The sequence below is a fragment of the Passer domesticus genome, chromosome 30 (genome assembly GCF_036417665.1).
Source record: "Passer domesticus isolate bPasDom1 chromosome 30, bPasDom1.hap1, whole genome shotgun sequence".
In the NCBI taxonomy this organism is placed as follows: Eukaryota; Metazoa; Chordata; class Aves; order Passeriformes; family Passeridae; genus Passer; species Passer domesticus.
This window is the reverse complement of record NC_087503.1, coordinates 1,696,531-1,718,825: the sequence shown is the minus strand read 5'-3', so window position 1 is coordinate 1,718,825 and position 22,295 is coordinate 1,696,531. Positions and strand designations below refer to the sequence as shown.

Genomic DNA, 22,295 nt, shown 5'->3' with positions numbered 1-22,295 from the left:
TTAAAAGCGTATAAAGAAAATTTTATCAATAGTAACTAAAAGAAAGAGTAATAAGAATCAGAACAAAACTTTCAGAACACTTCTCCTCTCTCTACAACCTTTTCTTCCTTACTGACAATGTAACGAGACAAAACACAAGATTTTCAGTCAGTTTACTGTTGGGTTGTGCTTTTAACTGGTTCTAGCTGTTTTAAGTTGTACTTTGTAAATTGGTGCATTCTATTCTCCCCTCATGCTAATAGTGCTTCTGCTCAGTTGCCTCCTCCTCTGAATCCCCTGTCAGTTTCCCCATCTCCTCCCTGGTTGCCCTAAGAGCCATTGTATCCCTTTGCTCTGTCCCTCCCTGGTGCCCTGCCTGTCACTTGACGACCCAGTCCTTTCATCTAGAAGCTTCTCTTTAGGGCGTTGAGTGATTGGCTCAGGGGCTGGGGCCCCTCCCCAGGTTACCTGTGTTTAGTTGTACAATAATGTCTGTATCCCTTTACCCACTCCTCCCTGTTACTCCATTGGTTGGAGGGCAGGCTTTGTATCCACCTCCCTTTATAAGTTGCCATTACTCCGTTAGTCTTGTCTTTGCCTTCTGGTTTCCTCGGAGCCTCCACTTCCCTGCTCCTCAATAAACCCAGTTTATCCCAGAAGACAGAGTCTGCCTTTCCATCGCTCCTGCCGTAGCAAGCCCAGAGTCTGAGAAGGCATCATTGCCTCAGGCGCACTCCCTGCAGCACACAAAGAGGGGAGAGTGCCCCCAGCGCTGCAGCTCGCGTGCCATTGAGCTTGCCGGGGCCGCCCTGAATGGGGGATTTTGGACACACGCGGCCGCAAGTAAGGGAGATAAAAAAGGATTGGGAGTTCTCAGGGGTACACGTGTCCTTTAAGGGGGAACAATCCCCACGTGTCCAGTGCTGAAATAAACATACCGGCTTTACAACTTTTGCGAAGTTGCAGAGTTTTTTCTTTCCACAAATCATAACCATGTAATGAGACCGATGCTAGAAAATAAACAGCTTGAGATGCTTTCCACAGCAGTCCCATTCCGTTTGTGATTTGTACATAGAGCCCTGGCCAGCAATAGTGGGTGTGCTTCAAAAGAGGGATCTTGAGGGCAGGAGAACCGACAGTCCCTGCATGCCAAAAGACAAGTTGACGAGGGAAATGCCCAGCCTCGTCGAGACGAGGAAGGAAGTTTTGGAGAAAGTTAGGAAAAAGCCAGGATGTATCATCTTTGGAAGGAGGGTCAGGTCTCTCAGGATGTATTTAAGAGGGCTGCTAGACCAGGTAGGAAAAACATTTGGGAGGCCAAAGCTCAGTTTGAAGTTAAAATGGCGATTTTTGTAAAGGAAAATAAAAAATGTTTTTACAAATTGATGAATGATAAAAGGAAGGGTAAGACCAACTTTTGTCCTTTATTAGATGCATAATGGAACTTAATAACTGCAGATGAGGAGAAGGCAGAGGTGCTTAATGCATTCTTTGCCTCCATTTTTAGTGAGAAGAACAGCTTGTCCTCAGAAAAAATGTCCTCGCTGGTCAGGGAACAAAATGGTTCCCCGATTATCCAACAGACAGCAGTCAGAGAATTTCGAAGATGCTTGGATATTCCTAAATCCATGGGCCCAGATGGGATCCACCCCAGGGTGATGAGGGATCGGGCAGATGAGCTTGCCAAGCCGCTCTCCATCATTTACCAGCAGTCCTGGCTCACTGGGGAGGTTCCAGATGACTGGAAGCTGCCCAATGTGACACCCATTCACAGCAAGGGTGGGAAGGAGGATCCTGGTAATTACAGACCAGTCAGCCTGACCTCAGTACCCAGTGAGGAAATGGAACAGTTTATACTGAGTGCCATCACCCAGCACTTCCAGCATGGCCAGGGTATCAGACCCAGCCAGCAGGGGTTTAGGAGGGGTAGGTCGAGTTAGACCAACTTGGTCTTCTTTTATGACCAGGTGACCCTGCTGGTGGATGCAGGAAAGGCTGTGGATGTGTCTATTTGGACTCCAGCAAGGCCTTTGGCACTGTCTCCCACAGCACACTCCTGGAAAAGCTGCAGCCCAGGGCTGGGACAGGAGCACTCTGTGCTGGGTTCAGAACTGGCTGCATGGCCGGCCCAGAGAGTGCTGGTGAGCGCTGCTGCATCCAGCTGGCAGCCAGGCACCAGGGCTGTCCCTCAGGGCTCTGTGCTGGGGCCAGCTCTGTTCAATATTTTTATTGATGACAGGGCTGAGGGGATTGAGTCTTTCATTTGTAAATCTGCAGATGACACTGAGCTGGGAGCGTGTAGCCATCTGTTGGAGGGTAGGAGGGCTCTGCAGGGAGACCTGGAATGGTTGAATGGATTGGCAGAATCCAATAAGATGAAGTTTAATAACTCCACGTCCCAAGTCCTGCATTTTGGCCACAATAACAGCCTGCAATGCCAGAGGCTGGAGACACTGTGGCTGGACAGTGCCCAGGCAGAAAGGGATCTGGGGGTACTGCTCGACAGCCGGCTGAACATGAGCCAGCAGTGTGCCCTGGTGGCCAAGAAGGCCAATGGCTCCAGGCCTGGATCAGGAATGGTGTGGCCAGCAGCAGCAGGGAGGTCATTCTTCCCCTGCACTTGGCACTGGTGTACTTGGCATTCTTCCCCTGTTCTGGCACCATACCTCGAGTGCTGTGTCCAGTTCTGGGCCCCCCAATTTAGGCAGGATATGGAGGGGCTGGAGCGTGTCCAGAGCAGGCCAAGAAGGCTGGTGAGGGGTCAGGAACACAAGTTCTGTGAGGAGCGACTGAGGGAGCTGGGGTTGTTTAGTCTGCAGAAAAGAAGACTCAGAGGTGACCTTATTCCTCTCTACAGCTTCCTGAAAGGCGGTTGTAGTCAGGTGGGGGTTGGTGTCTTTCTCCAGGCAACGACTGACAGAACCAGTGGACACAGTCTTCAGCTGCACCAAGGGAAATATAGGTTGGATTTTAGGAAAAAGTTTTTTTACAGAAAGGGTGATCAAGTATTGGAGTGGTTTGCCAAGGCAGGAGCTGAACACTGTGGCGAGATCCCTACTGTGAGGCCACAGAGGGACATGGCTCCAGAGCAGCTGAGTAGGCGAATGCATTTCACCAGATTTTGAAATGTTCCAGGAAAAAACCCCTAAAAACAATGAGCCAATATGGAATTAAGAGACCTAAGTGATGTCTAAAGATGAGGAACTTAATCCAGTATCTGCTAAGATCCTTTTACCTCTCACCCTAACCTGAAAAGGTCTTAACTAGAAAGAGGACATGGAATGTTAGACCAAAAAAGTGGAATCTCCTAATCTCCCATGAGGATGGAAGCCCCAGCTCTGCCTGCAGACCAGCGGACACAGCTGCATCATCCTCCTCCTCCGTGCCACTCCTGGGAGCACCGGCGGCGTGGGCAGGACCCATCGATTTCTCCCCGCCTGAGCTGATTCTTTTTAATAAAGGCATTAAAAAAGGAGAAAGATCTCCTGACCTTTTTATTACAAATACCGATGACAACACTCTTTCAGTGATCTGAAAAGGATGACAAATTCAGAAAGTCTTTCCTGGGAGTGGTCGCTCTGTTGTTGCTCCCTCCAGTGCTGGGAATAGCTGCTGCAGCCACAAGATACAAACTCTTGGTGTTTCCCAGATCCCAGTCCGGAGCAGGTTTGAGTGGTTCCAAAAAAGGAAAGGATAAAAAGTCCAGGGAAAAATGTGGACTGCTTAGCTGAACTAACTAACAAGCAGAAGCAAAAAGCAAAAGCAAAGCAGGAGCACAGCAAGAAGCAAGAGCAAAGCAAAAGCAAAAACCAAAGCCAAAAAGCAAAAGCTACACTATGTACTGCCCCGTCTCTCTGTCCCACCAGCCGTGGGGGAGCAGGCTGATAACAAACCAAAACAAACCTTGCTCTTCAGAGCCAGTCTTGAAGGCACAGAACATAATATCCAGCATTAACAGAACACACGACTGGGGATACAAGCATCATAACCTCATCCTAGGACACTGGTGGAAGGGAAAGCCCAGGCAGACAAATTGACAATGTCCATTTCACAAACTTCACCAGACATTTTTGAACAGGCAAGATTGAGTCATGCACTTTTTCATCAAAATGCACAGGCATTGATGGAATCCTTTTGCATTTCAAAAAGTCAAGCGAAGGAAATCATCAGTGCATGTCCGGATTGTCAGCTTGTGCAGCCACCTGTGTCCACTGGAGCAGTCAGTCCAAGGGGATTGCAGAGTCTTCAATTATGGCAAGCTGATGTCACAAAATATCCATCTTTTGGACAGCTCAAAAATATTCATGTCTCAGTCAACACCTTTCCAGGAGCGATTTTTGCATCTTTACTTACAGGGGAAACGGCAAAACATGCCACACACCATTTTCTGCAAGCATTTGCATCATTAGGGGTGCCACAAGAAATAAAAGCAGATAATGGACCAGCTTATATAGGAAAGGTGCTTGACACGTTTCTGAAAAAGTGGGGTGCCAGACATACCTTTGGTATTCTACACTCTCCCACAGGTCAAGCAATCATTGAAAGAACACATCACATGCTGAAATCCCTCTTGGACAAACAAATAAAGGGGAGAGGCAGAAGCAACACCTTGTATGCAGCTGAACAAAGCTCTATATGTGTTGAATTTTCTAAATGGCTCTTTTTCAGAGCTGACTCCACCAATTATCAGACACTTTACAAACAGCACACGGGTAAAGCTAAGGGAGAATCCTTTAGTTTTGATCCAGAATCCGGAGAGAGGACGAGTTGAAGGTCCTTTCAAACTAATTACGTGGGGCAAGGGTTTTTCTTGTGTCTCCACAGAGCAAGGACTGAAGTGGGTGTCAGCAAGACACGTGAAGCCCTACCAGACTCAGATGCAAGCATACACAGATACTGGAAATAAAGAGGCAAGCTCACAGGCAGAAGGAGATGACAAGACTGTGGAAACCTCCTCCACCAACATATAAGGAGTTCATGGACTTGGGGTTTCTTTCGGGACTTGGATGTCATTGCATTGCAAAGTTTCTCACAGGGAGTGGAGCCATGAGCAGAGGGTTCAGTCAGGTGTTGTTCATGTGCCTCATTCTCTCAGCTATTGCCTTAGGCAATGAGGTAGATTTGCCCATGGCCCAACCAAAAGAAAATGTATGGGAAACTTTAGCCAATGCAGCGGGTTTGGACAGCATCTGTTTGACACATTCAAGGCTGAAAAAAACATTTTCAACATGCTTGGTAGGCTTGCTGGTGAGTGGATGGCTGATTCCAAAGAACATCCCATCAAAGGTTTCACAGGTTATCTTGAATCTTGTGGACGGATGGTGGATTTGGACACAGTTTCTTCCTATGGCTCCTTTTGAGCCTCAGGAACTGGAAAGTCTTGGTTCAATGAAAATGAACTTTTGTATACAATTTGGTCTTTCAGGAGTGGCACAATCAAAGAACAAAACAGTAGATGTCACCCCAAATCATCTCATTTATAGAAATGCATCTGCTTGGTGTAATTACACCAAGGTGTCAGACAAACCATCCCTCCAAGTTCCAGCACAATTGCCACAAGACATCTTTTTTTATCTGTGGGGACAGAATTTGGCCTGGTATCCCTGCAAATGCCAAAGGTGGTCCATGCAGCATTGGAAAGCTTTCATTGCTAACGCCCAATTTGAAACTTTTAAAAGAACAAAAACATAGAGGGAAAAGATAATTTGAACAATATGATCCAAATTGTGACGACAAAGTTCGCGCGTAGAACAAGGCTCAGAGGATTTCAGCTGCAATCTTTTCACCACGGGTAGCATGGGGAATAGCCTTGGCCCAGTTGGATCAAATGGGTTGCTGGCTGAGTGGGCACGCTCGTGCCATCTCTCTTGCGCTGACATGTTGGCAGATGTCAACAGTGTGAGGCAGGCAACTCTCCAAAACAGAGCAGCAATTGATTGTCTGTTGCTGGCATGTGGGCACGTGTGTGAAGAGCTTGAGGGAATGTGCTGCATGAACATGTCAGATCATTCAAAATCTATGCATGAAAACATAAAACAATTACAAGAAGGTATAACCAGACTTGGAGAAGTTACTGGATCTTGTTTGGATGGTGTGTTTGATTACTTCAATCTATCTTCATTATGGAGGGAACTTTTAAAAGTAGGGTTTTATATTTTAGTAGGATTTGTAATTCCTCTGCTCTTTGTGCCATGCATTTTTCAGTGCATGCGGCAGGCCCTGAATAAGGCTGCCAAAGATGTGTTTTTGGTGCAAAGAGAAGGGGGAGATGTCAAAACCCAGGACACCCTTCTGGTTGCCCTGGATGGCTCGAGCTCCTGGCAGGGGGCTGGGGAGTCCTGGCAGGAAACCAAAGACACTTGGGATTTTGATTTTAACTCATGGAGCAAATTGCCAACCTTGTATGAAGAATTACAAGTCACAAAATTTTAAGTAGAATGATAATGAATTTATCACGGGGTGAAAAGTGGAATTGTAGGGATTTTACTATAGGGGTCTAAGAGGCAAGATGGAGGGATTTGGGTGTGGTCCTGTCCTTCTTCCTTCTTCTTCCTAGCCTCCATCTTCCTGGTGATGCTGGCACTTTTGGATCGGTTTAGGGTAGAAGTTGACAGTTTAACATAGGCGATAGGTATTGGAAAATAATGGTAAATAAAGTACACGTAGTTCTTAGTATAAAATGTTGACACCAGCCCAAGGGCGGGCAGTGTGCCTCGGATAGGTCTGCTAGACAGACCTCTGCAGGTCAGAAAAAGAATGTTTTAGGTAAGAGACAATAAAGAACCTTGAAAACCAGAGCCAAGGAATTCCGACTCCTTCTTCGACCATCAGGAAGAAAAGACTCTTGGAGTCATCCTGACTGCAGGAAACCTGAAAGTGACCCAGTTCAGAGGGAACCCTTAATGTAAAACTTCAGAATAATTTAGATTGGATATCCTCTTTTGAAGTAACCAGTCCAAAAACCTGTTCCAAATAGGGCCCAGCTGTTCAGGTCACCCAATTTCCAGTCAAAATTTTAGTATCTCCAAGAGCTGGGATCCATCTTCTTTTAAGGGATCCTTCCCTTAGAGAGTTTCATCCAATTACAGGATTTTCCTCCACCGTGAGAATGGGCACATCTTCTCCTCCCAGCTTCCCCTTGTGAATCCTTGTATATCCAGCTTTCCCAACCTTCTTCACTGACTCAGTGTCTTTTTTGAACTGGACAACCAAAAAGGGAAAAATTATCTTCATTTCTCTTTCTTTCCTTAGGCAGCAGGAGGTCAGTAACATGCCTGAGCCTTTCTAGGTTTAATCCTATCCCCTGAGTCATGGCTGTGACAGAAGAAAATGTGACCAATTCCTGGTGTCTTCTCTGCCCTTCTGGCCTTTCTCTGTGTCATGGGTTGGTGCTGGAGCAATGCCAGTGCACCCATGAAAATAGATTTTTCTCAAATGGCTACTGTGAGATGTGACCAGAAACAGAGCAGAGCAGGCTCAAGCTTTGAAATAAAGGAAAACACTTTATTAACTACAACTATAATAAAAGAAACACACAAAATTCAAACCAAAACCTTCCAAAACATTCTTTCTCCCCCTACCCAATGTCCAGCAAAGCACAGTGAGACAAAACCTTGGATTCTCAGTCAAGTTACCACCTCTCAGATAATCAATTCTCAGTTCCTTACCACCCCTCAGATAATCAATTCTCAGTTCCTCAAGGGAGAGAGGAGTCTCGCTGGTACCATAGTCTTCTCCAGGAAACACAGTTGAAACCTCTTCTGTTTCCATGTCAAACATCTGCCATTTTGACCTCCTCTTTCCATGCTCTCACCACCATCCATGGACCATAACTGCTTCTAGGGTTCCTTTTAAGGATGCTTTGCCAAGTACCAGAGAATGACAGTTTTTCTCATTTTTGGGACAACAGTCCCCCCCATTTTCACCTCCCCTGGGGCAAAGGATCTTCTGAACAGAGATCTTCTTCTTCCCTGATGACAGAGGGCACCACCACACCCTCCTCTGTTCACTTCACTCCTGCATATGGTGTCCCTGCAGCAGGTCACTCTCGCTCCTCACATGGCATCACTGCAGCAGGTCACTCACTTCTGCACTGGCAATCACTGCAATAGGTCACTCTCTTGGCTCAAGCCATTGCCTCCCCCTATATGCAGTGTCTATGTTACAGGAAAATTGGTTCTATCTATGGCTATAGAAGAAAAAGTCCAGCCAAAGGCCACTCCATCATCTCTTCCCACCTAGGATTCCTTCCAATATTCTCCTGACATCTCAAGTCCCAGGCTGTCTCTCTTCTCTTTCAGATCAAGGATTAGTGTTTCACAAAGTTTTCTTTATCTAAGGAAGAGTTAAAGCCTCGGGCTCTGCTGCCCTCAGGATGGCTGAAATCTCACAGCAGCCTGCCCAGGACTCCCACAGCTGGGCACCTTCCACTTCCCTTCTCTTTCCCCATGCCGGCAGTGCTGTCAGCACATGATATCAAACCATAAGGTGGCACAGGCTCTCTCTCTCTGGGGTCAGGCTCTCTCTGGGGGAGCTGCCCAGGACATCTCAGTGCTTCTCCACCCCTCTGTTCCTACAGGGGCCGTGCCCAGTTCCACTCCATTCACCCCTTCTCTGTCCGGGGTTCCGGCCTCCCTCAGCCCAGGCCGCATGGCTTCCCCTGCCCCACCCGGCCTGTGGCTGGGCAGGGGAGCTTTGAACCCTTCACTGGTTGGAATAAAAGAGAGAGTTCCGCTGTGAGTTGTCTGCTTTTAACCCCCTGTGTTATCAGAGGCGTGTCCATGTCTTCTGTGGTTACACCAGGTATCAATATTTAAATCTGACCCATGATTGGTTTGACTATAAATTCCCAAGAAAAGTCACTTCCTTGTCAACCTGTGACACACGGCCTCTGGTGACTGCCCCTGCAACACTGGGGCCGGGTTCTTTCCTTCCCAAGGAGATCACTGGGACATTGTGGGGACCTCATGAAACCAAGGGGATCCTTGCGGCACCACTGGAGCCCATGGAACCAAGGGGGCATGGTGACACAGCAGGGCTTCATGGAACCCAGAGACCATTGTGACTCTGTGGGGCCTGATGGAACCATGGAGACCATTAGGGCCCTTCATGGCCTTGTGTCACCAAGGGGGCGTTGGGGCACCTTAGGCCCTCATGGAAGCAAGGGACCAGTGGGACATTGTAGGGCCCCATGGAACCGAGGGAACATGGAGCAGGTCTGGCTGACTTGGCCTCCTAGGGGCCATCTCTGGCTGATCTTGTGATGTCAAGGGCTGCCTGTCATCAGCTCCTGGTGTGCTGGAGCTCCATGCTTTCCTTGCTATGGAAAAGAACCATCCCTCTTTTCAGGTGCCCATTGTCAAAATAGGTACTCTCCCTAAAAAATTTCCTCTATGCAAGGGCATCTCTCAGAACAAAACCTGCCATCTCTTGCTGGCCTTGGCCTCTGGTGGTCACCCCTCATCCGCCTGGGAAACGCTGGGGCTCTGTTGCTTCCTTCTTATGGAGAAGAACCCGCTTTCATGTCCAAAGGCCATGGCCAAAATTAGAATTTGGCCTCCCAAATTCCGTATATCCAAGGATTGCTCCCTGACAAAAGTAGCCAGGACAGACAGGTCAGGATGGCCCTGTCCTCTGGTGATTTTCTTAGACTATGAGCTGCATGTTTTTGTTTGGAAACACCTTGGAGAGAGCCCAGAAATCTCCCAAGGTGGGGTTTTGAGGCCTCGGGCACACGAGCACTACATATGGACAAAGGAGCTCGGTGCTCTGTGCTGTTGTGGTGGTTTTGCATCATGAAAGTCATGGTGTAAGAGAAGCTGCTAGCAGTTTCCTCTGTGTCTGACAAAAAAACAATCAGTAATTAGCTTTGAGAACTGACAGTCTGTTAAACCACTAAGGAAACTGTACACGCCTCTGTGAAGACACATGTTAAAGATGAGAAAGCCTGGGAGGGTCTCTTTCCCTTCTGGCCAGCAGAGAGGTAACAAGGCGGGCCCAGCCCCCGTCTCAGCCGGGCCGGGCCGGGCGGCTCCTGCCGTGGGGCCGGGCCCCTTCCCAGGGAGCCCCCCAGGCCCCATCGGCTGCCGGGCAGGGCAGGGGAGGCCGCGGGGCCGAGGCCGGGCCGGGCCATGGCTGCGGTTGCCAACACCTGGGCGCTACCGAGCCCTGCCCCGCCGCCAGCCCGGGCCCAGCCAGGATCCGCCGGGCCCCAGGAGCAGCCCCGGGCCGGGCCGGCTCGGCCAAGATTCTGCCACCCTTGGGGTTCACCCGCAAGCCCTGGGCAGCGGGAGGAGAAGCCATGGGCCCCGGCCGTGCTGCTGCTGTGTTCTGGCCTGGCTGCTGAGATCCTGGCCCTGCCCCAGCGCGGCCCATCCTGACACAGCCCCAGCGCAGCCGCTGCAGAAACCTCCATGGTAAAACAGCTCTGGCTGCAAGGACCCAGCCTGGCCAGGGTCACGGAACCATCTGCAGGCCCCGGGAGAGATATTAACTCTTTCAGTGCTTCCATCCTCTCTCGAGTGAGAGAAAAGGACAAAGTGCAGGCACACAGAGGAGCAACATGAAGACACCGATTTCAGTGAAGGAAGAGTCAAGACCCAGATGGGAGGAATTAGGAGATACTTTGATCTTGGGGCTCGAATCGTCTTGTAAATGTATAGAGATGGATGTAATTGATACATCAAACTTTCTTTTCCACCATAATGCTTTGAAAAGAATGGGGAGATGACTTGTTCAGCAAAGGCCTCCATGCTAAAGTAAGCAAATGTTGAAGTAGTTGTGATTCCAAGAGAAGTTTAAACGGAGAAAGAGAGAAGAGTGATGAGACCCCGTGCCCTCAGGGAGAGAAGAAGACCTCTGTTCCCAGAGACGAAGATGATTTCAGAAATAGATGAAGAGAAACTTTGCTCTTAAACCGCTCATGTTTAAACTAATACCCGATAAGTTAACATGGCCCATAAACAGAGCTGTGGGAAAAGCTGTAAAAAATGGCAGGGACTTCAAAATTGCAGATTTTCTGGGCAGCTGCTATTGGTGGGAGTTGAGAGCCATGAGAGAATTGTTTTCTTAAGTATGAGTCTCCGTAGTATGAAAGAGAGACTCCTCTCCCTAAGTGAACTGAAGAAAAACTATTCTAGATGTGGTAAACTGACTGGAAACTTTATGTTTTGTCTCCTTACATTGTCAGTGGGAAAGAAAAGTTTGTAGGGAGGGTAATTGTTCTGAAAGTTTTGTTCTGATTCTTATTACTCTTTCTTCTATTAACTGTTAATAATCTTTTCTTTGCACCCTTTTGAAGCTTTGAGCCTGCTGTGCATTTCTCCTAATCCTATCTCACAGCAGTACATGAGTAAGTATATTCTAGTGAGTGCACTGGTAATTAGCCAACACTGAACCCACCACAATAATTGATGTATTGGCTGAGAAATCTCAAATTGCTGCACCAAAACCGCTACAGAAATATACCTGAAGAACTGCAAAAGAGCAGAGGTAAATCAAGGCACAGCCATGGTTTGTTAGGATTTGCTTGATCCTAATGAGGCCCCATGGTGCATTTGGAGCTGAGCCCTTGACCTTCAGGGCCTGAGAGGAGATTGCACAAACCTTTCCAGGAGTCAGAAGTCAGAAGAAAACCCCAAAGTGTCTCAAAGCATGAACCTCAGGGTTCCACTGAGGTCCATCCCCAACACAGGCTCCTCATGGACTCCTTGGAGGAGAGAATTGGAAGCCAGGATGGCACAAAAACCTATCAGTGACTCAGTGTTGAAAGGAAAATCCAAAGTACACTAAAAAACTGTGAGTATCTCAAAGTATTAATGAGCCGCACTGAGTGTCAGTAGAAAGCTCTCAAGGGACTCATTAAAGCAGATAACTGGGGCCATGATTGCACAAACTTCTCAGAAAGTCAAGGTAAAAGCCAAACCCAAAGTCCTTTGAAAAACCTGCAGTTCCTGGGAGCATTCAGGAGCCCCCAGGGCCATTGCTGAGCAAGGCTCCCCAGGGACTCCTTCCAGCAGATCCTTGAGGCCACTGGGATGTGGGCTAGGGGGGGATGCTGAGGGCAGGACAAGGGGCTGACAGTGCCCAGCCTGGCTGGGGCTGTGCCAGGAGGCCCCAGGGCCTCAGGACAAGGTGTCTCCTCCCAGCCCTTGGTGGCACAGACCCTGCTGTGCCCCAGGCCACCAAGACTTGGCTTCTCTTTGTCCCCACCTGGCATCACTGCCTCCAGTTCTCTGCTCTGCCTGGGGCCTGGGGACACTTTCTCAGTCGTGTCCCTCAGTGGGACCCATTAAAAGTCCAAGAAACTTTGGAGTTGGATTGTGACTTGCAGTTCTGGAGAGGTTTCTTCAGCTGCCTCTCAGGGACTGATGTTCAGGGCCTGAGCACAAAGCCCCAGAGGGTCATTAATGTCCTGGTGCTGTGTCTGTGTTGCTGAGCTGGGCTGGGCTCCTGGCACAGAGGCAGCTCCTGGTAACCAGAAAGAGCTTCAAAAGCACATTTCCCTTGATGAGCAGCTCTTCTGCCAGCCCAGCAGGGCTGGGGCACTGCCTGCATCCAGCCCGGGCACAGCACAGAGGCACAGAGGGGTTAAACTCAGCCTGGGCTGGGAGCACAGAGCAGAGCTCGCTCAGGGCTCACTAGAGCAGAAATCATCCCAGGTTTCAAACAGTCATTCCCTGGCTGTGGGAAGAGAAGCTGCAGTTCCTGCAGGGATCTCCTGGAGCTGGCACATCCCACAGCTTTTAGGAGCTTTCAGGAGCACTCTCAGAGCTGCTCCAGGGCAGGGATGTGGCCCCAGGGCAGGGCTGGCTTTCCCTGCTGCCCCAGCCCAGGCACAGCCCAGGGCAGCTCCTGTTGCCAGGCTCTGCTGCAGGGCTGAGCAGCCACGGGTGCAGCCAGGGGTGCCCAGGGCTGTCCTGCAGAGCAGGCTCCTGCAGCCCAGGGCGCTGTGCTGGGGCAGGGACTCTGCTGCCTGCCAGGGACAGCTCTCAGCCGGCCCGGGGAGCTGCTCCCAGCGCTGGGGAGAAGCTGTGGGGGGAAGGAGCCACCCTGATCAGGGCAGGTGCTGCTGCTGAGAGGGGCTGAGTGGGGCAGGGCTGCTCCCAGCTCCACACCAGCCTGGGCCCAGCTCCAGAGGACACTTCCCAAAGAAGGTAAGCCTGCCATTGCTGGAAAGATCAGGAGCTTTCCTGAGAGTGTTTTCAATTTCCTGCTTGGAAAAGGGATGGGAAATTTGGGGTGATGACAAAAAGATTTTTGCGTTTTATACATTTCTTCATATATTCGTAGCTCTGTAAATTACTGTTATACTTTTATAAAACTATAATCCTTATTTAAATCTATTAAACTCTTTATTATCTCTATTAAACTACTACTATATACCTCTATATTCATACTCCTTAATTAACTCTAGTACATTACCCAACCTTTCTATTAGATTTTAGAACAATAATCTGACTGTCTAAATACAGTCCTGAAATACTGTATAGTCTTATTATCAGGAAGAGGACCTACAAGGAGAACGCTTTGGATTTTTACCAGCATGTGAGTAGTCATAACAAAGAGTGGGGCAAAGAATCCTCTGGACCTACTCCAATGGGTTGAGCCAGAGGTGTGTAACCAGGGCAACTGAGTCTCCTACTGGATGTTCCGGTTAAATATCCGGATTATTCAACCTCAATAAATTGTTGAAATCAGGGGCTGGGTGTGCCCCATCCCCACTGGGACACCTGGAATCTTCCAATAAAGGTCTGGTTTTTATTTTAATGTTCCAACACTGTTGCAAGGGGATTTTTCCTCTTTTGATTATAGACCAACAGAGGAATGAGAGGCAGAGCAGGAATTGTAATCCCAGAATCACAAAACATTCTGAGTTGAAAGGGACACACAGGATCATCAAAGGAATGTTTGAACATTTACAGAGACTCCAGAACTGTACCTTTGGATGGTCAGTCTTTCTGCTGGGAGCCTCCCAAAGGGCCCTCAGCCCTGGACAGCAGCAGCATCACCTCTGCAGGGCCCAGCAGGGCTCTCCTGAGCTGCCCTTGCCCACCTGCACACAGAGCCTGCCCCAGCCAGGGCCCTGCACACAGGCAGGTTTCTGTAGGGCCGGGGCCAGGGCACACAGGGTGGGATGGGCTCTGTGAGCACTGGCAGGGACAAGGCTCCTCTCAGGAGGGAATGTCCAGGCCCAGGGAGATGCTGAGGCAAGGAGAGGGGGCTGAACAGAGCAGTGCTGGGGCAGGAAGGCACTGTTGGTGTGTGGGAGGTGCCGGGCACAGCTGGGCACGGGAACACTGTCCTGAGTGCCCGGCTGTCTCTGCCCTGCCCTCTCAGGCACAGCACCACAGCATCTTCTCTTGTTTCTGCCCTGCCCTGATATTGTCACTGTTATCTGCTGCTCTCAGGGAGGCTCTGGCATTTGCACCAGCTGAGTCCAGCACTGCCCTTGGCATTCCTGCCAGGCAGGGCTGTCCATGGGAATGGGGTGTCCAAGCTTCCCTGGGACCTGTGGGGCTGTGGGCAAAGCAGTCCATGGGAAAGGGGAATGAGCTGAGCCCCCTCCCTGAGATCCCATCATGGGCACAGCCGGGGATCTCCTTGCTGTGCCCTTCCAGGCTCTGAGCTGCTCTTCTGGGTGCAAATCTGTGCCAGAGCCTCTGGCAGTTCCCTGAATGTCCCACGGAAAAGGGCAGAGCTGCCACAGCTGAGGAAATGCTGCTGGGTGTGCCAAGGGAGCTGTGAGTGTCCTTGGCAAAAGGGAGTACTGACACCTTGTCCAGAGACCTTGAGAGAGGGTGAGACACTCAGGGATCCCTCTGCTCTGGGCAGCGTCTGGTTTATCCCAGGCTGACCTGGGAGTGTGACTGTGCTCTGATTGCAGCCAAAGGTGCAAAGCCAGGGCAGTTGGGAACAAGCCCATCCAACCCCTCACCTTCCCTCAGCCTCTCCCATCTCTCAGTGGCCAACTCAAAGTGCAGCAGAAATGCTGGGGATTTCTGACCTCAGAGATCCTGGAATGATGTGTGGGTAGGAAAACAATTCCTTATAGCAACTCCTGGCATCTATTTCCTTTAGAAGTGGGAGTGCAGATGCAACCAAGCCTTTCTGCATTAGGAGAGATTTTCCTGACAAATCCTGAAGATCCAGCCTTGTCCATCTGCCCCATGGCCACAAACCCAGGGCAGTGGGGCAGGGATGGCTCCTTGAGAGCCCCCATGCACAGCCCTGATTGCTCCTGGCACACTCTGCCAGCACAACTGGAGCTCAGGCATGAACCTGGGTGAAGGTTTTCCCAGAGCAGGAACAAGGGTGGATGAGTCACAGCAGAAGAGGCTACAGGGAATGGCCCAGGTTTGGCTCCAAGCAGCCTCTCCTGACTTGTCACTGTCCTTTCTCCATGAACAGGTCCCCATGTGCAGCCCCAGAAAATGTCCAACAGCAGCTCCATCAGCCACTTCCTCCTGCTGGCATTGGCAGACACGCGGCAGCTGCAGCTCCTGCACTTCTGCCTCTTGCTGGGCATCTCCCTGGCTGCCCTCCTGGGCAATGGCCTCATCATCAGCGCCATAGCCTGCGGCCACCACCTGCACACGCCCATGTTCTTCTTCCTGCTCAACCTGGCCCTCAGCGACCTGGGCTCCATCTGCACCACTGTCCCCAAAGCCATGCACAATTCCCTCTGGGACACCACGACCATCTCCTACACAGGGTGTGCTACTCAGCTCTTTTTCTTTATGTTCTTCTTCTAAGCAGAGTATTTCCTCCTGACCATCATGTGCTACGACCGCTCCGTGTCCATCTGCAAACCCCTGCACTACGGGACCCTCCTGGGCAGCAGAGCTTGTGCCCACATGGCAGCAGCTGCCTGGGCCAGTGCCTTTATCTATTCACTGCTGCACACAGCCAATACATTTTCCCTGCCCCTGTGCCATGGCAATGCCCTGGGCCAGTTCTTCTGTGAAATCCCACACAGCCTCAAGCTCTCCTGCTCCAAATCCTACCTCAGGGAACTTGGGCTTCTTGTGTTCTCCCTCTGTTTGGTATTTGGTTGTTTTGTGTTCATTGTTTTTTCCTATGTGCAGATCTTCAGGGCCGTGCTGAGGATCCCCTCTGAGCAGGGACAGCACAAAGCCTTTTCCACCTGCCTCCCTCACCTGGCTGTGGTCTCTCTGTTTATCAGCACTGCCTCATTCACCTACCTGAAGCCCCCCTCCATCTCCTCCCCATCCCTGGATCTGGCCCTGTCAGTTCTGTACTCGGTGGTGCCCCCAGCCCTGAACCCCCTCATCTACAGCCTGAGGAACCAGGAGCTCAAGGGTACCCTGAGGAAAATGATGACTGTATCTTTTCAGAAATGTTAAACTTTTCTGCTCCAGAACCTTGTGAATGTAACTCTTTACAATCTTGGCCTTTTTTTCCTCTTTGTCCATTTTGTCACTGGGACCTTTTCTTATTATTATCCCAGTGTTAAAATGTTTTTTATAATATACTCTAGTACTACTCTGAGCATTTCTACATGAACTTCCACTTCTCTTTTGTAACACAAAGGCTTTTAGGTGGCTTGTTCCCTCTGTATTTGAATAAAAATAAGTGGCTGTCCTGACCTGTGTGTTCAAGGCATTTCCTCAGCCCTTCTCTGGCTCTGCAGGGGCAGTGCCTGTGAGCAGAGGTGGAGGGAAGGGGCTCCCAGCACAGCAGCACGGCCAGGGACAATGGCCCTGCCTCTTTCCACATCTGCTCCTCCCAGCTCCACACTCCCCTTCCCAGCCCTGCTGTGGGTGCGAGGCCGGAGTGCTCTGGCAGCTTGGTCACTGTCCTGCTGTGTGTCCGTGCTGTGGCCTCAGGCAGGGACAGGCCATGGGCACTGCTGGGACACAGCTGGGCTCCAGCACAGCAGCTCCACCAGCAAAGGGTATCTCCTGAGCGCAGGGCAGGAAGGCTTTGCTCCTATCCAGAGTCACTCTCAGGACTCTCAAGAGGCTCCTCGTGTTCCTTGTTCTCCCAGGGCTCAGTGGGATGAGATCAGGGTCTCACTGGGGCCTTCAGGGGACTCAGGTCTGGGTCAGGTTTTGCTTGTTGGTGGCCAGTGCCCATCAGATGCTGAATGGTCTGTGCTGAACCTTCCTGCTGGGGCTCTGCAGCTTGTGCCAGGGCTGATGGCAGGGGAAGGTTTGTCTGGAGGGCCTTGGGAGCTGCCAGGAGAACACAGGGGACCTGCAGGGACAGGGTGTGCCAGGGACCAGCAGGGAGTGGAGCTCACTGGGCACAGGCCTGGCCAGGCTGGGGTCACCCCGAGATCCAGGACTGAATGTCTGCTGTGAGCCAGGAGAGCTCTGCAGCCCAGGGACACAGCAGGCCCAGGGAAAGGAGTCTGGGCACTGCCTGCTCTGAGCCTCAGGGAACTCCCCCAGGAGGATCCAGGGCAGTCCCAAGCCCCTCTGGCAGCCCTGGCACAAGGCAGGCACCTCTGAGCCCCCTGCATGGCCCCCAGAGCCTGTGTGGGAGGGGGTGAGTGCAGGGAGCACCATCAGCTGCCTCTGTGTGCCAGGCTGAGCAGCAGAGCCCAGCAGAGGCAGCCCAGGGCCCCGGGCAGCACAGCCCCCGTGCTCTGCAGAGCAGCAGCCCCAGCTCGGGGCTCTGGGCAGCAGGGCAGGGGCTGCAGCAATGGCTGCAGGGGCCAGCACAGACGTGTTCCCCTGGGAAAGGCTCTGGGGACAGCTGGCATGGGCCAGGAGCAGAGCAGGAGCCCGTGGGTGTGCAGAGGAGCCCTGGCAAGAGGCTGCCCTGTCCCTGGGCCAGCAGGAGCTGCCTGAGGAGCCCCGGGGCCAACTCTGCTGCTGGGCTGGGCAGCGGGGCTGGCCCTGGGGCTGCAGGAGCTGCCCGAGCTGAGCATCTGCTGAGCATTCCAGACCCAGAGTGGCTGTCCCTGACCTCCAGTGCCTCCAGTTCCTGCTGCAGGGCCAGACCTGACTCTGCTGCTCTGCTGGGCTGGGGCAGGGGCAGGGAAAGGCTGAACTGGGCAGTGCCAGGGAGAGGAAAACAATGGACCCTTGTCGCCATGAGTCCCCCCGCAGTGTCAGAATACACTCCGTGGTTCCATGAGGCCCCAGGGTCACAATGGCCCCTTGGTTCCATAAAGCCCCACAGGGTCACCATGGTCCCCAGGTCACACGAGGCCCTGCAGTGTCACAAGGGCCCCTTGGTTCTGTGGAGCCCACAGGGTCAGTTTTGCCAGTGGGTAGGGTCAGCACCAAAGACACAGACACCAACTGAAGGAATTGTGTCATTTATATAAGGTAAATCTGCAAAAATTACAAAAGTAAAGCACATAATCATTAGGAAATAATTACAATAGGAGCAGCTCAGCAATGCACTCAATCATCACCACCAAAGATCAAAGATTGCAGCAGTGATTAAGAAAGATCCAGCACCAGTTCCCCTCAGCCTTTACCATCCCCCAGATCCACACAGCAGCTGGGGAAGCTGTCCCAGCCAAGGGCTGCAGAGCCATTCCTGGACACTGGGAATTCCTGCAGGTGCCTCCAGCCACAGGTGAGGCTCCAACCTTGCTGTGAGAGGGCCCAGCTCTGACAGTGCTGAATGAACAAACTGACAGCACTTCTAGTGCAGGAACATCTGCTTTCATCCTCCTCTTGGGTTCCTCCCAAAGCCTGGCCAGGGCCCCGGAGGAACCAAGGGAGGTGACTTTGACCATTCAGCCCCAAACAAGGCCAGATGGGGCCTTGTCTGATTTTTAAATACAGAAAGGTATAGCCATGTTTTACCAATGAACACATACAGAAATCATACTGCTCATAGTGATTCATTAATGAGTAGATACAAATATAACATTTGGTGGGAAAATTTATTTAGAGGTCAGCTTTGGCTCAGGGCCTGTTGTTCAGGCCTCAGACAGGGCCTGGTGCTGAGGCCTCAGGACTTCAATTGGTCCTTTAACCTGTAGAGGAACTACAATTCATAATAATGCTTTCAATAACACAGTTTAGATTTAGGCATTAGGCAGAAAGGCATTGTGTCTTGTTCTTCAATTAAGTGCTGTTCAAGTTCATTACTCAGCTAGAATTCACATTCTTTTTAAAACAGCCCTAAATAGTTTTTATTCTCTGTTATTTTATCAAAAAGTCCCTTTTTTCTTGAGACTCTGTGTCTTTTTAGACGTGTCTCAATACTCCATTTCCAGCACAGTGTAATGAATGTACGAGGCCAGATTTCAAAAAAAAAGATGAAAAAGGCTCTCGTTTATTGAAAAACAAGCTGGAAGGAACGGACGGTCCAAGATAAGCTTGGACCCCCTCACAACAGCTCAAAAAAAATAACAACGTGCTGCGAACACGTTGGGTTCTTTTCCAAGTGAACTAATCCCACTGCCCCCGAACCCGCAAGAACCACGCTCAAACGAAAAACCCCCCTTTTATAACTCCCTTTGGTCCAGGATTGGTGGGGTTTGGATCCATGCACTGATTGGGGGAATTTAGGCGCTCTGATAGGTCTTTAGCCAGGTTCATTCTGGGCCAATCATTTCTTCAGGGCGTCGAATGATTGCTTGGTGCCCTGGCCCAATCACTCCTCACCTCGTCCACCTCCCGTCTCCACCAAGTCCTGGACACCTTTTCTCCTCACAAAAAACAACTCCCCATTCTTTCCCCAAAACCAATAGGACCAAACTTACAACAGCATGTGTGAGAGAGACAGTCTGGAATTCCCTCCCTTTGCCTCACGACCGTCTCAAGGACAGACATGGGGAGCCTGAGGACCCTGATGGGAATTGTGGGCTGCCAGTGGTGGATGAAGGCAAATAATCCTGAGGCCCCTGAGCAGAGTTCTCCCCTGCCAAGTGATTGTTCACAGCTGTGTCTACAATGCCTGCTTCTGGCAGGGCCTGCCAAGGAGGCGACTCGCCCTATACGCTGGCACCTGTTTGGTGACAATAGCTTGAGCATTTCCCCACCTCTTGGCCTGGTTGGACTTTGCTAGGGTAACCTTTGGTGGTCCCTCCCCTCACACAAGAGCCATCCTCTGCTTTCCAGCCACCGTGATGAACGGATTGAGATGGGTGAAGCCTCCCTCTCAAGGACTGAGACATGAAATCTGTCTATGGAGAAGCTCCCCTCTGCCAAAGAGGGAGACTGAAACCTCTAACACGGGGGAGGTGTGTGGGGGAGCCAACCTGACCAAAAGTGAGATGTTTGCCTGCAGGTGTGGCCATTGGACCAAGAAGACAATGGTTGTCGCCTACTGCTGAGGACACAGACTGGCTGTACCTTCTTTTCCCCTCAGTGATCAATGGACTTCTTCTTTATTGGATCTGTTCCCCCTCAGTGATTTCAGGAGCTGTTCCCTCCTTAGGAATGGACTATACTAGAACCTTGAGTTAACCAGGTGTTCTGAGATTCTTCCTCACATGACAAAAGGGATGTATTAGCCGGACCATGAGGATTTTGTCTCTCTGTTGGTAGCAATATTCTGCCTCCTCTCTCTCTCTCTCTTTATCTCTCTCTCTATCCTTTATCTCCTTTCTAATCCTTCTATTGCATTTGCTGCGGGCACTCAATAAAAGGTGCATTTGTGTTGATGAATACTGAAATCCCCTCGGTGTTGTTTGTGCACTCTGAGATCAGTTAACGAACCATCACGAGTCCCGCTTGTATGAGCGGATGGTGACAGCGTGTCACTGCAGCCCCGTGTCCCTTGGCAGCCCTTGGGAGTTGCATGGGACACAGAGCAGGCCCATTGTCTGCATTTTCCGTAAATCCCATGCATTTCCCTGTCTCCTTGGGATGTTCCCTGTGGCACAGTGAGGTTACAGGGCTATGGGCAGAGAAGAAACCTGAAAGGCTTTCCTGGAGAAATGTCCTGGTCTTTCCAGCACCACTGGAGGCTATTTCCTCTTGTCCAAGCCTTTCCCTTGGTAGTAAAGACAGAGAAAATGGCGCTAAGTTAATCTTTCTGTAACTTGTTTTTTGGAACTTCTTGAGCACACTAACTCAATGTTGTATTAATGCTGTCTTTGACTGCAATCCTGGATTGAAACTTCACAGGAATTTCTAGATGAATGATAGAAGTAAGATGATGACATAATCAATTAAAATCAGCTATGCCTGAAAGGACTCCAGTTCTTTCTGAGGGAGATTGACATAATTGTGTATATCCCCATGATGTGAAGACTGTGGCATGAATTCCATGGTTAGAGATGAACAGCTCCTCATGTTTTGAGGGAGCTGTAGGGTGTTTGGATTTGTAAGAACTTTATTCTTTTTTATACTCTAAGGACTGGAAGAAATCTGCTGGGATAATAGTCTGACAACATTCTGATTTCTCCTAATGGTGTTTTAAAGATCTGCAAAAGTTATGGCAAAATGCTTCTGTTTCTAACCTCACCTTCCTGTATTTCTATTTGGAGTGAGTTGTGGTAGATCATAGTTTGAATGCTCAGTATATGAAGGAATGAAATCCTTTTGCTCTCACTGAAGGTTCACTGAAGAGATTCCTGTTATAGCTGATCCACAAGTTCTGTAGAGCATTTCAAAATGACTGCATGGGACATAAAACTGTCTATAAATTTAGAAGCAATATTTCTATATTGACAGAGTCCCTTATTTTTTCCAAGTAATTCCTCAAAATATGTAAGTCCTGGTTTGTGAAGATTTTAGAATGATTTTCTGGAATTTAGATGGAGCCATGGGGTTAGATGCCCATCCATGCACTCTAAATGCATTTATCAAGCCCGAAAAAGAAAGCCATTGTAGAATGGAGTTCAAACACCCCCACTGGAGGGCGGCGCTGGCTGCCAGAATCACTGTCAGTGCTTGTGAACCCCGAGGGTTTCTGCAGCCCGGGCTCTGCAAAGTCTGCGGCTGACAGATGCAGGCAGATGCCCCACATGCTTAGACCTCAGAGATAAGAATTGCTTTTCTTCCACCTCAGGAGGAACTTCCCTGGGAGTCTTGCCTTTGTTCATGGCAATGTCCAAAAGATTGTTGGGAAATGTGGCTGTGTGAGTCACCACAGGCAGGCAGCTGGAGCAACCACAAAACCAAGAGGAACTTTATTTCAGTACTTTGCTAAGCTGTTCCTACATCATGAAATGATGTAGAAAAGGGAGATGTTCTTTCCTGTCATCACAATTGTTTTGGGATACTACTATTATAAATGACTACTCCAATTAAATTAATTCAATTTATTAAGTTATCAAAGTATAAATTTGGAATAAAACAGAAGCTAAAATTGACTCTAAGCCGGGTGATCAGAGTTGGGGAGATTTAAGATTTGGCCCTTTTGCACCAAAGTCCCCA

General features: G+C 50.1%; 1 protein-coding gene and 1 pseudogene across 1 annotated transcript; one reads left to right on the top strand and one right to left on the bottom strand.

Moving 5' to 3' along the window:
- Positions 1–22,295, bottom strand: part of LOC135287561 (zinc finger protein 345-like) — a 737,501-nt pseudogene that overhangs the window by 566,747 nt on the left and 148,459 nt on the right.
- On the top strand, positions 15,756–16,492 carry LOC135287515 (olfactory receptor 14J1-like). Its single transcript, XM_064400809.1, has one exon. The coding sequence runs from the start codon at positions 15,756–15,758 to the stop codon at positions 16,341–16,343; it is 588 nt and encodes a 195-aa protein (XP_064256879.1). The 3' UTR covers positions 16,344–16,492.

Bases quoted from the DNA above. Each gene is read 5' to 3' on its own strand.
- LOC135287515 (XM_064400809.1), top strand. From the start codon at position 15,756: ATGTGCTACGACCGCTCCGTGTCCATCTGCAAACCCCTGCACTACGGG.